This window comes from Narcine bancroftii, chromosome 4, assembly GCF_036971445.1.
Source record: "Narcine bancroftii isolate sNarBan1 chromosome 4, sNarBan1.hap1, whole genome shotgun sequence".
NCBI lineage: Eukaryota > Metazoa > Chordata > Chondrichthyes > Torpediniformes > Narcinidae > Narcine > Narcine bancroftii.
The window spans coordinates 238,910,221-238,928,123 of record NC_091472.1 but is presented as its reverse complement, the minus strand read 5'-3'; the positions used below and the strand labels follow the sequence as shown (position 1 = coordinate 238,928,123).

The 17,903-nt window shown below is 39.1% G+C and overlaps 1 protein-coding gene across 1 annotated transcript in view; it reads left to right on the top strand.

Moving 5' to 3' along the window:
• Nucleotides 1–17,903, top strand: part of LOC138762445 (microtubule-associated protein 2-like) — a 434,932-nt gene that overhangs the window by 368,418 nt on the left and 48,611 nt on the right. The window contains exon 7 of the mRNA XM_069936203.1: nucleotides 7,505–7,579. Within this exon, the coding sequence (XP_069792304.1) occupies nucleotides 7,505–7,579 (75 nt within the window). The remainder of the gene's footprint in view (nucleotides 1–7,504; nucleotides 7,580–17,903) is intronic.

Sequence of the window (17,903 nt, the reverse complement as noted above, 5' to 3'; positions counted from 1 at the left end):
GCAATTTACTTTATAACCTGAAATCTTACCATATTCTTCCATAGTTAGATGTAGTTTCTGTAAGAAGGTCTCAGGTTCTGTCAGATATATTATCACATCATCTTCAAATAAACTAATTTTATACTTGTCCTTATTGACCTGAAACTCCTTAATTTCTAAGTCATTCCTAACTACCTCTGCTAGAGGCTCTATAGCTAAAATAAACAGAGCTGGGGATAAGGCACAACCTTGTCTGCTAGATCTTGCCAATTGAAATGGAGTGGGCATTTGCCCATTAGTTACTACTTTAGGGTTATTATATAGTGCCTTAATTCAGTTTATAAAAGTTTGACCAAACCCAAATGTATCTAGCACTTTAAACAAGAAATCCCACTCCAGTATATTAAACACTTTTTCTGCATCTAGAGCCACTGCTGCACTCAGATCTTTCCTTCTTTGTGCTGAGTGTATAGCACTAATTAGCCTAGCCACATTGTCTGCCGATTGTCTCTTTTTTACGAATCCTGTCAGATTCATATTTATTAATTTAGGCAATAATTTAATAACTCTATTCCCCAATATTTTGGCAAGAATTTTGTAGTCTGCATTTAATAATGAGATAGGTCTATATGATGAGGGTTTTAAAAGATATCTGTCTTTTTTGGTATCACAATAATTATTGCTGTTGAAAATGAATCTGGAAGAGTATGAGTTGTTGATACTTGATCTAACATATCCATAAAAATAGGCATCATTATACATCTTCAATTTCTTTATAAAATTCAAATGGGAAGCCATCTTCCCCCAGGGACTTGTTACTTTGTAATGAGCTCATTGTCTCTTTCACCTCTAATTGTGTAAAGTGTATGCTGAATTCTGTTTGTTCTTCCATATTTAATCAAGGTAAATTTATCCTGGATAAATGTCTGCCTATTTTATCATCTTTAAAGAACACTGAACACTCTTAAAAGATTCATTTTTTCTTGAGGTTTATAATTAATCACACTCATCATTTTTAATTGCATTAATCATTCTTAAAGTCTGCTCTGATTTCAATTGCCATGCAAGTATTTTGTGTGCTCGTTCACCTAACTCATAGTATCTCTGTTTAGTTCTTGTAATTACTCTTTCTGTTTTATAGATTTGTAATGTACTTCATTGAAGTTTTTTTTAATCAGTTGCCAATGTTTATCTTCGAAATTTCACTTCTGAAGATTTTTTTCCAATACTGTATTTCTTCATTCAATTGATCTCTTTCATATAATCCTTAATTTTAGAGGTGAAATTTATAATTTGTCCTCAGATAAAATTCTAGTTTTATATTCAACATCTAATATCCTATCTTGTATTTGTGCAGATATTAAAAATAGACCAATTCTGGGATAAGAATCATGTCTATATGAATAAAAAGAATAGTCTCTTTCTCTAGGATGGATTCTCCTCTATGCATCTATTAAGTTCAAGTCTCTCATTAATACCAATGTAGCATTTACTTCTTTGGACTTTGCTATTCCTCTTGTCATCTAAGATTGGGTCTAGGCAGAAATAAAAGTCTCCTATTAAAATATTCTCATGTGCCTCTGCTGTTCAAAAAAGTTTCATGAATAAATATCTTATCATCAATATTTTGGTGCATACAGGTTCAGAAGAGTCCATAATTCTGAAAATATTTGACAATGTACCATCACATATTCCCCAGCAAGATCTGTTACTACATTTTGTATTTTGATTGAAATATTCTTTTTCACTAAAATTGTCAAACTTCTTGCCTTGGAATTAAAAGAAGAAGCTACTACATATCCAATCCAGTCTCCCTTTCACTTCATGTTCTTTTTCAGTTAAATTAGTTTCTTGCAAGAAAGCATGTCTATTCTATTACTGTATCTGGTCTCATTTTCTTAATATATCTTAATACTTTTTTTTCTTTTCATGGCCCATTTAATCTATTAACATTGTAATTTACAAATTTCACTGTATTACTCATCTTAATAAACCATTATACCCCCCCACCTCTTCCTGTGAACCTTCCTCCCCCAACTCTGTCAATCCAAACCCAGCATGCTTGCACGTACCTATTCTGGCAATCCAGATAGAAAGAAAAAAGAAAAATACAATTAAAGCATAATCAAACGTAACTATATATGAAAACAAAATAAACCCTCCCCAAATAATATCCAACCCCATTCCCTCTATTTTATGGGCTGTGACCAGAGTCACAATTACCCACATGATACAGTTGAAGTCAGAACTTTCTCTCCTCTCCAACCCCTGGTACATTTTTCTTTATTTCTTTAAATCTTATTTAAAATTTTATTGGAGAAAACCCATAAACTAAACAAATAAACTATTGACAAAATATGAGTATTAAGTGTGCAATGTTTTGAATTACTCCACCTTGTGAGATCAGACAAGACAAATTTAGTCCATCAAAAAGGCAGTGACATCAGCATGTCTTCTTACTCTTCATTTTTCTGAACTCTTGGAAGATTTTGTGTGAATTCTTCAGCTTGCACAAAGCTCAAGAATAACTTATTTTATCCACCAGGTATGAAAATCTTCAAGGTTACTGGATGGCGCAGTACAAACCAACATCCTTTCTCCCATCAGGGAAGAATAAAACTTTAGCCCCTTAGTACTCAGGCAGGCCTCTTCTTAATCTTGCCTTTTCTGCTACCAAAGACAAGATCTTCTCTTTATCTTGGTATCTAAGAAATTTAATTAATACAAATCATGGATTTTGAGTTGGAAGTGGTTTTGCTCCGAGAGCTTTGTGTGCTCTTTCAATCTGAAAATGTTCAGCTCCCAACGTTTCAGGAATCCATTCTGTAAAAAAGCCAATTGGATCCTGCTTTTCCACATCTTCTTGAAGGCTCACTATCTTGCTATTGTTTCTTCCACTGAAATTTTCCAATATATCCACTTTTTGCTGTAACTTCTGTTCAAACAATGATAGTATATTCCACTGTAGTTGCTCTCCTCTGCATGTTGCATATTTTCTTGCATTTTTTCATTGTCCCTTCTAACTTATCCAATTTTTTCTTAATGTTATTGACAGGTCCAAAACTTTATTTATTTCTCCCTTTACTATTTATTGAAATTCTGATAACAATATTAAATAATTTCTTTGGGAAAAGTAAAATGTCTAGAGTTTCTATAGAAGATTAACATGAAAATATGAACCAGGAGCTTTACAGCTTCCTAACTTTAAGAATTAATACCAAGCAGCTCAAATGAGATCTCTTATTTCTTTTTTGAGGGATCAGAAAAAAATAGAATTGAAAAAATAGGAGAGAAATTAGGAGAAGGAATTTATATATTAATGGGATTTAACCGCCATAAAAGAAGCACCATTGTTGAAACATTTGATTACTATCTGGATAAGATAAATAATGAAATTGGAACAAAAGGAAGTATATCACCTAAGAAACCTTTGAATCAAGATAGTCATACCTTTTACTAAAGATAATCAATTTTTAAATATTTGGTTTTGTAAAGGCATTAAAAATATTGAAGATTGTTATGAACAAGGTCAATTAATGTCATTTCAACAATTAAGGAATAACCCGGAATACACTTTTTTTGTTATTTTCAACTGAAAGGATATTTGCGGGAAAAGTTAGGTCCATCAATGTTTTTACTGGCTTGTAGTGAGCTGGAAACTTTTATCAGGAGAGGTAACACTAATAAATTTACTTCTGCAATGTACCTTTTACTACAAACAGGTACTATTAAACAGGGAGTCCATAAATCTAGACAAAAAATGGGAGGTAAATCTAAATGTCACAATTGATGAGAAAAGATGGTCAAATCTTTGTCGAGATTTTATGACAAACATTAGAAATGTAAGATATAGATTACTTCAATATAATTACCTGCATCAATTATATTTGATTCTGATACATGTTTTAGATGTGGTGAAGAGACAGGAGTTTTTTTTTATTTTCTACTTGATTATGTTCTAAAGTAAGGCCTTTTTGGGTGGATTCAGGACATATTTTAGAGCAAATTACATGTACTGTATTTCTACAAAATCCAAACTTATTTTTATTGTGAAATATAGAAGTTTAAATTATCAATGTACCAAACAAAATTTGTCAAAACGGCATTAGTGGATTCAGTGACTTGGAAATCAGGTGCATATTTAGGTATGGAGAGGTGGAAGCAGAAATTCAAAGTTTTATTCATTTGGAGAAAATTACATACAATTTAAGAAATAAATGCACTACCTTTTTGCAAATTTGGAGCCTGAACATGCAAAGTCTAGGGGTAAATATGTAAAAATGTACTTCTGGCTCTTGAGACCTATGTTAATCTTCTTCCAAAAATGATCAAACAAATACTGTGAGATCCCAGTGTGCGAACTGATCCTTCGTGCAATCCAGGAAACTATTTTCTTCTTCCTTTTCTATACTTCCTATTAAAATATTATCTCATTTATATTTTTTATTTAGTTTTTGTGTGGGAGGGTGGTATAGGGAGGGAGGGTAAGGGTGGGGTAGAAACCATCATGTAATCATTGTAATTTTTTAAACTTAATCATTACTGTTTTATTTCTCTTCTCTTTCTCTCTTTGGCTTGGCTTCGCGGACGAAGATTTATGGAGGGGGTAAATGTCCACGTCAGCTGCAGGCTCGTTTGTGGCTGACAAGTCCGATGCGGGACAGGCAGACACGGTTGCAGCGGTTGCAGGGGAAAATTGGTTGGTTGGGGTTGGGTGTTGGGTTTTTCCTCCTTTGCCTTTTGTCAATGAAGTGGGCTCTGCGGTCTTCTTCAAAGGAGGTTGCTGCCCGCCAAACTGTGAGGCGCCAAGATGCACGGTTTGAGGCGATATCAGCCCACTGGCGGTGGTCAATGTGGCAGGCACCAAGAGATTTCTTTAGGCAGTCCTTGTACCTTTTCTTTGGTGCACCTCTGTCACGGTGGCCAGTGGAGAGCTCGCCATATAACACGATCTTGGGAAGGCGATGGTCCTCCATTCTGGAGACGTGACCCACCCAGCGCAGCTGGATCTTCAGCAGCATGGACTCGATGCTGTCAGCCTCTGCCATCTCGAGTACTTCAACGTTAGGGATGAAAGCGCTGCAATGAATGTTGAGGATGGAGCGGAGACAACGCTGGTGGAAGCGTTCTAGGAGCCGTAGGTGATGCCGGTAGAGGACCCATGATTCGGAGCCGAACAGGAGTGTGGGTATGACAACGGCTCTGTATACGCTTATCTTTGTGAGGTTTTTCAGTTGGTTGTTTTTCCAGACTCTTTTGTGTAGTCTTCCAAAGGCGCTATCTGCCTTGGCGAGTCTGTTGTCTATCTCGTTGTCGATCCTTGCATCTGATGGAATGGTGCAGCCGAGATAGGTAAACTGGTTGACCGTTTTGAGTTTTGTGTGCCCGATGGAGATGTGGGGGGGGCTGGTAGTCATGGTGGGGAGCTGGCTGATGGAGGACCTCAGTTTTCTTCAGGCTGACTTCCAGGCCAAATATTTTGGCAGTTTCCGCAAAACAGGACGTCAAGCGCTGAAGAGCTTGCTCTGAATGGGCAATTAAAGTGGCATCATCTGCAAAGAGTAGTTCACGGACAAGTTGCTCTTGTGTCTTGGTGTGAGCTTGCAGGCGCCTCAGATTGAAGAGACTGCCATCCGTGCGGTACCGGATGTAAACAGCGTCTTCATTGTTGAGGTCTTTCATGGCTTGGTTCAGCATCATGCTGAAGAAGATTGAAAAGAGGGTTGGTGCGAGAATGCAGCCTTGCTTCACGCCATTGTTAATGGAGAAGGGTTCAGAGAGCTCATTGCTGTATCTGACCCGACCTTGTTGGTTTTCGTGCAGTTGGATAACCATGTTGAGGAACTTTGGGGGGCATCCGATGCGCTCTAGTATTTGCCAAAGCCCTTTCCTGCTCACGGTGTCGAAGGAAAGATTTTAAATAAAAACTTTAAAAAAACAACGTTCACACCACTTTGCATGACCACTCAATGTTGGGGAGGTGGAAGTCACCGACAATAACAGCTCTGCTAATTTTACAGACCTCAGCAATCTCTAGCTGTTTGCCCTTCCAGCTCCTGGGGACTGTTTGGTAACTTATAGCACACACAAGGTGACTTTTCCTTTTTGATTTCCACCCACACTGCCTCGCACGATAATGCTCCGGCAATATCCTCTCTCAAGACCTCTGTGATATCTTCTTTGACTAATATTGCAACCCCATCACCCACCTCTCTTCCCATTGTTTCTGTCACCCTGGCTGCTAGTCCTGATCCTCCTTCAATCACATCTCTGTTACGGCCACAATATCCTATTGTTCTGTACCTTGGAAATTGGAATTGGATTTTGGATGGGACTATTGAGCATTATTTGAGGACTTTCAAAAGCCATTTACTAAAGCCCCACATGTTGTGTTTCATCTCAAATTGGAATTGCAAGGTTAAAAGAACAGTAATAACGTGGAAACAAAATCTGGCAAAAGAAAGGAAAGAAGGCTGAAAGAGAATGACTGACTGATTGTTTTTGCAGACAGGAATAAGGAAAATGAACTCAACTCAAAGGATCCCTGTACCAACCTGCTTTTTTTTTTATATAATGATACGAGCACAATTTGAAAATTTGCAAGAGTCTTGAACCTTGGAAATGTAAACAACAAATAAGATGGATGTTGAAAGGCTGTTTAAGCAGTTGCATATAAGCAAAAGGAAACAATTCAGAAAAATGGGAAGTAGTAGATTTCGTTGAAAGGTTGTGCAGAGGTGGTAATAAATTGTATAATTTTACACAAGATCTTAAAAATAAAACTGTATTTCTCCAAAATTCTTTGAATGTAGGAGGACTCCCTAACAAAACTGTTCGTGAAGCATATGGGTTCTGGGCTTTATAAATAGCAGCATGGAGTACAACAAAATCAGGAAGATATGCTTATTCCATATGGAACACTAGCTTAGCCTCAGTCAGGGTGATGTGGATAAATTGAGGATTCCACTTTAGGAAGGTCATGAGGGCTTGGTGGGGGTGGGGGAGGGGGGGTGCGCAGAAGAATAAGAATGGTTGGAGTGATGATACATTATGGGTAGTTTATTTTAAATAAAATAAGAGCCGATTTAATAACTGAGTGTAAAATGACAAGATTTATATCAGTTAAGTAAAGGGAAACTTTAGTTTCTTGGGGGGTTAGAAGTCAAATGGGTGTCAAGCAGCTAGCAAAATTGAGTCTTTTTGATGTTCTTTACTAAAGCAGAGAAAGATAAGTTTGAATTTTTAGTTCCAATGACTGAAATTTCTTACAACAGAAATTTGTGGCCATTTAGGAAATCAATTAAATACGTTAGTAAATAAATAAGTAGATCAGGAAGCATCACTAGTCCTGTCCTTGTGCCAACAAACCGCATTCAGCAGGCATGAGTGACGTGAAGCAATATCACTTCTTACTTGTTCTGGGAAAATTTCATGACAAGGAATTACAAAAATGGTGCATTTTGGATGATTGCATTGGCGAGTTTCTATTAACTGATGCATTTTATTGTGTTCTTTTAACATTCAGTTGAAGATTTAACCAATTTGCCGCCTTCCCCACCACCATCTCCAGCATCAGAACATTTTGTGGCAGCAGAGAAAGGTAAGAAAATCATGTGATGTCTCTGATGAAATTCATAACTCTTCCTGGCTACACACAATGTTCCAATTGTTGGGTATGAATGAAATAAATTGTTGATTAGAAGAAATTCTAATCCAATTAAAAATAAATAAATAAATAAATAGATAGATTTTTTTATATATATATATATATATATACGCACCTTTATTTAATTACTAAATTGTGTTCAGTACTTCCTTGTTTTCATGAAGTCTTTGGATAATGTGGGAACACTGAATAGATTGTTAGCGCTTGAACAACAGTGGATGAAACTGGCCATGCAGTTCTGTAATGTAAAGTTTGGACAGAGTGATATTTCAGTGCAGAAGTGCAGTGCAGAAGAACATGTTAGCAAAACATACCTGTAAAATACACAATTTACACATAATAATACAGATGATTTGTGGATGTGTTTAGGAAGTCTACTTGCATTATGGGAATATATACCAGTAATCAATTGAAGTGCATGGTACAGGTTTTGTTTTACATCGTGGGTGGGAAAGGTTATAAAAAAGTTATTTCCAAATCTGTTGGAATGATTTATTTTGTTGTATTTTTATCCACCTTCACCTTCTTCTCTGGGAAAAAAAATCATTAAATATAAATTGGTATTGGTTAAAAAAGAACAGAAGAGTGGGGGTGATATTTCAGACCATCTGAAATATTTCTGATTTTGGAGTTGTCGCCAGTGCTGTTAAGCCTGTAAACCATTCAGAGTTGGAAGTCAGCAATTATAATGTAGTTCTCTGTCAATTTGCACTTTAAATGTGCAATTGAACAGAGCGTTGAATTCTGAACCAAAAGTAGACAAAGGCTAGAAAGAATCAGGAGTTGATCAGCATTGGTGGAGAAAATAAGCAATTCATATGCTGGGCCTAAACATGCGAAAAAAATAGACTAAAGTATTAAGCACACCTCATGTGTTTGTGTTCAGTTTTTGTTAGGAGCTAGACAATGTAAACCTAACACTTTGCAAGTAGTTAAAGACCTATTTTCGTTTTAATAAACACTGTTGCTGTCCTTGAAGAAACCTCTGTGGACAACCTTCCTCTTTTATGATAAGAGTTGCTGTTAATGTCAGATTTAAGGGGTCCTACCATCCAGCAACAGTTGAGGGCAATCAATAACATTCTCATAACTAATGTTACGCCTTTAGGGTTAAAGTGTTAGCTAAACTATTCTTGACTAAGTGTAGTACTGCAGCAGAGAAATTACTGAATTAACACCCAGCTTTCTAAACCATGTATAATATTGACTGCAAATTCTACCATAGGCACTGAGGAACGTCACTTCAAATATTAAATAAATCTGGACTTTAAAAACAAAACTAATCTCAGCAATTGTAATTATAAAGCTACCTCATTATTATAAAATATCATTTGATTAAGGGAAGAAAATCCCTTTATTGCCTTTCACCTACATGGAGTGTAGTAGACATCCGTCATGGTAGGAAGAGAGCCCCCAATTATCTTTTCCACTGACTTCACTATCCTCTGTAGGGTCTTGCGGTCTGAGGTGATATAGCTTCCAAATCAGACAGTGATGAATTGCACAGGATGCTCTCAATACATTCTCTGTAGAATGTAGTGAGGTTGGAGGGTGGGAGATGAACTTTTCTCAGCCTTTGCAGGAAGGAGAGGCGCTGCTGGGTTTTCTTGGCTATGGCACTGGTGTTAAGGGACCAGGTGAGATTCTTCGTCAAGTGCACTCCAAGGAACTTGATACTCTCGATGACCTCAATGGTCAATGGTAAGGGAAGCATTGTTCCCCACGGGCCCTCCTGAAGTCGACAACCATCTCTTTTGTTTTATTTATGTTCAGATACAGGTTGTTGGCAGTCCGTTAATGACTGCACCTTACCTCTGTACGCTGACTCCACATTCTTACTAATAAGGCCCACCACGGTAGTTTCAAGTGCGAACTTGATGATGTGGTTCAAGCTGTGATTAGCTGCACAGTCATGGGTCAACAGAGTGAACAGCAGTGGACTAAGCATGCAGCCTTGGGGGGGGCCTCCCTGCTCAGTGTGGTGGTCTTGGAAGTGCTGTTACCAACCGGGACTGCTTGAGGTCTCCCTGACAGGAAGTCAAGAATCCAACTACAGAGGGAGATGTTTAGCCCCTACAGGCTCAACTTCCTTATCAGGTTTTGAGGTATGATTGTGTTGAATGCTGAACTGAAGTTAATAAACAGTATTCAAATACATGAGTCCTTATTTTCCAGGTGGGTGAGGGCTAGATGGAGGGCGCTGGTGATGGCATCATCCGTACAGCAGTTAGATCTGTATGCAAACTGCAGGGGGTACAGTGACGGGAGCAGCAGGAGCTTGATATGCCCCATGACAAGCCTCTTGAGCACTTCAGGACAATGGACATGAGTGCAACAAGGCATTAGTCATTGAGACAGGACACAGACGACTTCTTTGACAATGGTGGCGGCTTTGAAGTACATCAGGAAGATGTCATCTTCTGAGAACTCTGCCGAAAATGTTATCTGGTCCAGCAGCTTTCCGTGGGTTGACCTTGCCTAAGTCTCTCTCCACATCGGCCACTGCAAGACACAGCACCTGATCATTTGGAGAAGTGGTCTTCTTCACTACCACATTGTTTTTCACCTTAAAATCCACATAGAAGTTGTTCAGTGGATCTGGAGGGAGGCATCACCAGCACAGGCAAATGGTGTAGTCTTGTGATTGGTGATAACTTGGATGCCCTTCCTCATCATGTCCTTGCGGTCCAGGAAGTGACTATGAATGCGCTAGGCATGTGTATGCTTAGCTTCCCTGATGGCCTTAGACAGCTTGGATCTTGCAATAGCTTGGGCTACCTTGTCATCCACTCTGAAGGCAGCGTCTCAGTTCCTGAACAGCACACCCACCTCGATCTGATTAGAGTGAATAATAATTATCTTGGGCATAGTGACATCATCAGAACATTTATTAATGCCATATACTCCTCCAGATTGATGCAATTGCCACCAGTTTCTGGTTTCTTGAACTGCTAGTCAGTGTGCTCAAAGCAGTCTTGAAGTGCGTGAGTGGACCCCGCTGGCCAGGTTTTAACCTGCTTTAGAAGTGGTCTGAGCAGTCTGTATGCTGGGATTAGCATTTCAGAGATTTGGTTGGAGTATGCGAGGTGGGGGTGGGGCTTTACCTGATACGTGTCGGAAATGTTCATATACACAAAGTCCAATGTGTTTGCCCCTCTTGTAGCAAAGTCCACATACTGATGGAATTTAGGTAGCCCCGACTTGAGGTTTGCCTGGTTGAAATCCCCAGCAATAATAAACAGTCCATCAGGGTGTGCAGCCTGTAGTTTGTTTATAGTCCCATACAGTTCCCAGATCGCCTCCTTAGTGTTAGCACTGGGGGCATATCACTCCAACTATGAGGACCATGGTGAATTCCCATGGTCGATAAAATGGTCTACATCTGACAGTCAAAATTCCACCAGTGTTGAGTTGTGACTGGAGACTTGTGCAGAATCCTTACACCATTCCATATAGATGTAAAAGCACAGGCCAATGTCACGGGCTTTACCACACAGAGCAGCATCTCTGTCAGCCCGAAATAAAGTGAGCATGTCCCGCTGAAGGGTGGCGTCCGGGATAATGAGAAAATTTGGTCACCGTGAGTTTTTTTGAAGTAGTTGAAATTTCCATTGTATCATTAGATCCTTCTGATTACATTGGACAAGCGTTCAACATAAAGAACTGAAAGCAACTTTAGGATTTTCATGTCTGATTTATGTACTCAAGAATTTGCTGATATTGTGACAGTGCAATCAGGTGAATGTAAAAATAGGGCTAAAAAGTTAATAACAAATAATAAAGCAGCTTACTTAGATTATGAAAAGGTGAATTTTGTCTAAGCTTAAATTCAGTTGATTTTAGAAACTTGCTGAGATTGTTATTTGCCTAAAACCTTTTGATAAAAATTTTATTGTAAGTATCGATCCAAATTTTCTAGTTTGGAGAGCAACGTTAGTATTTTTAGTTCAGACAGTACATGCATCATGGCCAGTTAATCACTGTTTAGATGTTTTTCTTTGCTTTGGACATGTGTATCTATGTCAAATTATCACTGTGTCTATTTGTAGATTTAGGAATTGAGGTAAAGCAAAAGCCTCTCCAAAGGTGCTCAAGCTATCAGCCTACCACCATTCAGGAGAAGTACAAACTCCTAGCCCCTTCCATTTCTGTTTCTGCTCACGATGAAGAGCCTTATAATTCTGATGAGGAGTACTATACGCATCCTTTATTCAGTTCACAGTGGACTGCCACTAGTCCACTTCCCAGTGCCACAGCACAACAGGCAGATGAGTTGTGTAGTCAGGACAAAGGTGAACCAAGCATGGTTCCTTGAATCTTATTGTCCTTTTCTCATTGTTCCGCCTTGCATGTATTCACCAGTCCAGTTGTTTTGCTCACATGGAAGTGAAGTCCCTTGTGCAAATACTTGATAATACTTGCAGAAAAAATATCAGTTTTCCTGAAAACAACTGGAAAAGATCTGACTGATCATGTGAAAATTGTGGTGTAGGTTCATAAGCCTACATATAAAATTCAAATATAAATTCACCTTTGTGTCTTAAGCCAAGAAAACTAGATAGAGGTAAACAGGAAGCCTGCAGATGCTGGGGGTCTAAGACCAGCGCACAAAAGTGCTAGAGCACACATGTCAAACTCTGGCCCGCGGGCCAAATATATTTGGCCCGAAAGATCATTTCAAAAATGTATTAGAGGTGGCCCGCCCTGCAGCGAGAGCAGATGCTGTTTTTTGGTAATGTCACCCCCACCATCCTCCCCCTTCATTGCACATCTTTCCCCATTGTAACACGAGAAATTGTAACACGAGAAGTCTGTCGATGTCATCAGCCGCCATGCCAGTTGGAAGGCTCCCCGCACAATCAGTCACTTCTCCCACCTGTCGAGCGGTGCGGCGGATTGGCGAGCGCCTGTGATTTCCTGTCGGCGCGACAGGCATGGCAGGCTGCACACAACTCCGGGCAGCGCGAGCCCCGCGCGACTGGCACCGGACAGCCCTTCCACAGCGCGAGCGCACTTCTCCCGGTCGCCAAGGCCTTCAGCGCTTGCACCCACGCGGACCCCAGGGACGGCTGGTTCGGCCCTGCATGTGAAGAGAGAGATGGTGGCTCTCCGCAAAGGCTGATCGGCAGTGCGCTGGGCCTGAGTGGGTGGGTAAGCAGGGGTGGGCAGAGGGTGTAGGTGAGGAGTAATGGGCAGGGGAAGTTATGGTGGTGCGAGGGGCAGTTAGAGGGAGGGATGAGTAGAAGGAGGGGTGGATAGGGAAGAGGTAAAAGGGGAGGGGCAGGGCGAGTAGGGGAGGGGTGATTAGAGGGTGAGAAACGGGTAGAGGGAGGAACAGGTTGAGGGGAGAGGCAGTAGAGGGGCGTGTATAGGATGGGGTGGGTAGAGGCAGAGTGAGTGGAGTGAGGGGTGAGTAGAGGTTGGGTAAAGGACTGGTCAGGTAGAGGGATGGTGGGTTGAGGGTGAATAGAGGCCTAGAGCCTGAGGAGTGAGCAGGAAATGCTGAGTCCTGATGCAGGCCAAAATGGACACAGCCTGTGAATGCTGACTACATCTCCACAGGGACCAAATATGTTTCCCTCAGGTCAAGCAAAGGGTGAACTTGAGCTACCTACTCCTGACCTGTAACATTATCCTCCTAAAGTTATATCCTAAAGTTTAGCATTACATATGTTGAAAGAAGAGAAAACATGCAGATGTTGTTGAAAATTTTCAATAAATATTTAGTTCGGCCCTCGACTTAATCCAAGTTTTTAATTTTGTCCCTCCGTGAATTTGAGTTTGACACCCCTGTGCTAGAGCCTCTCAGCAGGTCAGGCAGCGTCCATGGAACGTGAAAGGCAAGTGGCATTTCAGGCCTGAGCCCTTTTTTAAAATCTTTTTCTTTGCAAAGATTGGTGTGTAAAATCTCAAATTGATGCATAACCAAATGCACACCAAGGTGTCTGCCTTAATATCAGGTTGCATCTTGTTAATATTCATGCTAAAAGTCACATTTTGAAAGGGCTTTAGTTTTGTGCTTGTCCTACTTTACTTCCCTACCAGTCATGTGAGGCTGATGAATTTAGAAGCAGAAAATCTTAGTCTAAACATCAATGGAAGATGCTTGACTTTTATATGTGCACTTTGTGAAAGCTGATCATTCCTATTTCAAAGAGAAATATAGATTTTACAAAATTAGATCTCTGTAAACTCGCTTACTGTGAATGAACACTTGATTTTTTTAATCAATGAAAGTTACTTGTCTATATGCAGGTTTTACAGAGTCCCATGAACTTTAAAAATAAATTAAGGAATAAGCCAAAAACAACAATTGGTAAGGAGTATCCAATTAATCCTAAAGCAGCATCAGTTCCTAGATAGTGCTTTTCATAATTACCAGTCAGGGAATTGCCTCATGTCTCTATTCTTGGCCCTCTTTTCTCATCTCAATGTTATCCTCACATGTTCCACTGAAAAAGCATAGCCTCCATTTATATTTGTATGCTGTTCATGTACAACTTTGTCTTTTCTTTTAACACCTTCACTGTCTAAAATTTGTGAAACATTTATTCATGACCAGCATGAGATGAACATAAGTTTCACCCAGCATTTGTGAAGATGGTACCATTGACTTAAGTATCAACTCTTCTTTTTCCAAGAAGTTGCCTGAAATTGAACCAGATTATTTGTAATCCTACCGTAATATTTTGACTTTGCATATCCATGATTTTACATCACAATCTTTGCAATCACTAAGACTGTCTGTTTAAACTTCTGTAACAATGCCTTTCCTGTCGCACTTCAGTTTAACTTTTGTTCAAATCTTTGTTCCTGTCTTTGTTATTTCAAAACCTGATGAATCAGATGCACACCTGGCCAGCTGTCCTGTTGCGATGTCTGTAAAGTTGTAGTCATTCAAAATTCTGCTGCCCGTGGCCTAATAGTGCATCTTCCATTCAATCATGACCCGTGGTCTGAACCGGTGTTGGCTGCAGGTTCAGTACCATTTGATTTTAACATTCTCACCCTTGTCATTCCATCTTCTTGTCCTGCATCCTCTTAGCCATTCATATTCTTCCAGCATTTTAAGTTACTTTGAGATTTTTCTTCCTCAGTTCTGACCTTTTAATCATCCTTGGATTTAATTGTTCAACATTGAGCTGTGTCAGACTCTGGCTTTACCCTCCCCTCAATTTGGTCTATGTGTCGTCTGAGTCCAGCGTGCTCGTTGAATGAAGTGATAGGAGAAGGTATTCGGTTTCACAATAAGTTTATTACATAGCACAAGAATAAAGCTTAACAGAGCTCTGGTCCAGTCGTTAGTTCATAGGTCACCTGCTCAGTGAGCTATTCCTCAAGACTGACTCCTACTGTCCAGTCTCTTCTGTTTATATAGATCAACATTATTACACTGAACAAAAGTTGGCTTTGCTTTATAGGCTCCTTGCCTAAGATTTATCCCAAGCAATTTCCTGCTCTGCAATTATCTATGGTGTAGCCCTCCCATCTTAATTTCCAAGGCCAGAACATTCTGTTGTTTTAGTGTAACCTTGGGGAAGAAAGTATTTTCTCTCTTTGTATTTGGAGGCAGCAAATTCTACACATACTATAATCAGCCAACTTTTCTACCTACTGTGGCTGTTACTTAATTGCATTAATATTTCCCTTAAATAGTATAATTGAAGTAAATAGTAAATTGTTACATAGTAATGGATTAATGAATACATAATGAATAGTACATAGGCATATTTTCCATGATTACTTAACCCCTTGGTTCCAACAGGTGCCATGTCCTCATTTAAAGTTTCTCTCCAAAGCCTTCTGCCCCTTGTCCTTTAAGATGGTCCTTAAGCTTTATAACTCTCCTCATATCCTTTTCTGAGGCTTAATGCCAGTTGTTTTCTGATAATGCAATTGTGGAGCATTTCCAGGGATGTCAACACATGAGAAGCACTATTTAGAAGATACCAATATTTTAGTACTATATGTCAATTTTGTTTAAAGTGGAAATGCTTCAAATGATCTAAATGATATATCACCCCTTATTTTAATGAGTGGAAAAAAATAAGTCAAAATATATATCAATCACAAATAATTAGGACTATTTAAATAAGAAATGTGAATGATGGAGAAGTGTAATCACACCTCGATTACGTCTGAGAAAATTTCATGCAATTTGAACCCCATCAGGTCAAAAACATTATGCCTTTTAATAAAATTGTACATTTGGCTGCAATTGAGCTTGGGACTTGCTACATTGGGTAAAACGGTGCATGAATGATGAATTCACTGCACTTTATTGTTTTTTGCTTTTATTGACAACATCTTTTACCAGTTACTGCCCTAAATGTTTGAGTGTTCATTCCTCATAGCTTTCATCTCTGGCATGGCAGTTTTACATTCACTTCAGAAATGATGGAAATCTCTGAAACACTTTCAGCTCTTGGCCTGTGACACTGTAAATTTCAGTTAAATTGTCTGCAAAGGAAGTGTCAGCTTGTGTAATAATGTGTTATAAAATCTGAAACAAAAATTCAAATGTTTGCTTATTTCCACGTTTATGATTTTTTTTGCTGGAGAAAAGCTGAGCTATTAAATCTATATGCTATTATACAATCCATTTACAAATCCCTGAGTACAACTTCAAACATGGCACACATTTTTATAAATCTGAAGATACAAATGTATTTCTTCTTACTAAAACATATTTTGCAGACTCTCATGACTTACCAGAATTCTTTTGTTTAGTTATACCTACATACATGCAACATGGTGACAGGCCATTTTGGCCCACAAGTCCGTGCCACCCAATTAACCTACACCCTAGTACATTTCGAATAGTGGGAGGACATTGGAGCCCCCGGGGATAACCCTCGCAGATGAGGTGAGAACATACATACTCCTTACAGACAGGCTGGGATTCGAACTCTAGTCCCGATAGCTGGTGCTGTAAAGGCATTGCGCTAACCGCTCTAACTGTGCCATCCATTCCATATATCCATACATAAAAATAAAATCAAACCATTGAAAGTAAATCATTATTTAAAGTTAACAAATTCACAGCTACAAACTAGGCTTGCTTCAGGCACAGTGTAGAAAAGTGTAGCTTCAATACAGCCACATGTACTTCTTAATGCTGTGGATGCATGACAGTTTGTACAGGAAAGAGATTTTGCTCACGCCAGCAGATTGGGAAATGTTCACTTCTAGTTTGAGATAAATACACTTTCACATTAATTCAAGTAATTCTACACAAATGAATAGTCCATTCAGGTGAGAAACCCATAGTCTACAACATCAATAGTCTGAAAAGTACTTCCAAAAATGATAACAGTTACCTTCCCTTACAAGAAGAGCCCTGCTAATAATGTTATAAAGAATTGGATTATTTGAATATTCTTCAGAACAGTGATAGCAAAGTGTCACTTTTGCCTTTAGCTTTGTGCACTTTAGTTCTGATCAAAGAAAATACAAATAATGAGTGTGAAATTTAAAACAGAGGTTGTAAATGTGAAAATAGCAAATCTGCAAACCAATATTTTGTGCAGGAATCACAAAAGGTTGGTTTGCAGGTGCATAGGAAATCATCAAGGCAAATGGGATGTTGACCTTCATTGCTAGAGGGATTGAATTTAAGAACCAGGCGGTTCCACTGCAACTGTACAGGGGATTGGTGAGGCTGCATGTGGAGTACTATGTGCAATTCTTGGCTCCTTACTTGAGAAAGGATATGCTAGTTTTGGAGGTGGTGGAACTGAGGTGCCCCAAGTTGATTCCAGAAATGAATGGATTATATTATGAGAAGAGATTGAGTTGCCTCAGACTATACTTGCTGGAATTTAGAGAATTGGAGTAGGGGAGAGAAATGTATAGAAATTATAAAGGGGATAATTATAAATAATTATAAAGGGGATAGATAAAATAGAAACAAGGAGGTTGTTTCCACCTGTAGGTGAGGCAGGAACTAGGGGGATTAAGACAAGATTTGGAGAACTTGTTCCAGCTGTATAGGATCTTGGTGAGACCACAGCTGGAAAATTGAGTGCAGTTCTGGCCATCATAATATAGGAAAAAGATATGGTTAAGCTAGAGGGAGTGTAGAAAGGATTTGCAAGGAATTTGCCGGGACTAGAAGGCTTGAGTTATGAGGAGAGGCTGGATAAGATGGGAATAGTTTTCCAGGGAAAGAGAAAGGCTGAGGGGTGAACTTAGAAAGGTTTATAATACCATGAGGGCCATAGATAAGATGGATTGTAACAGTCTGTTTCCCAGGATA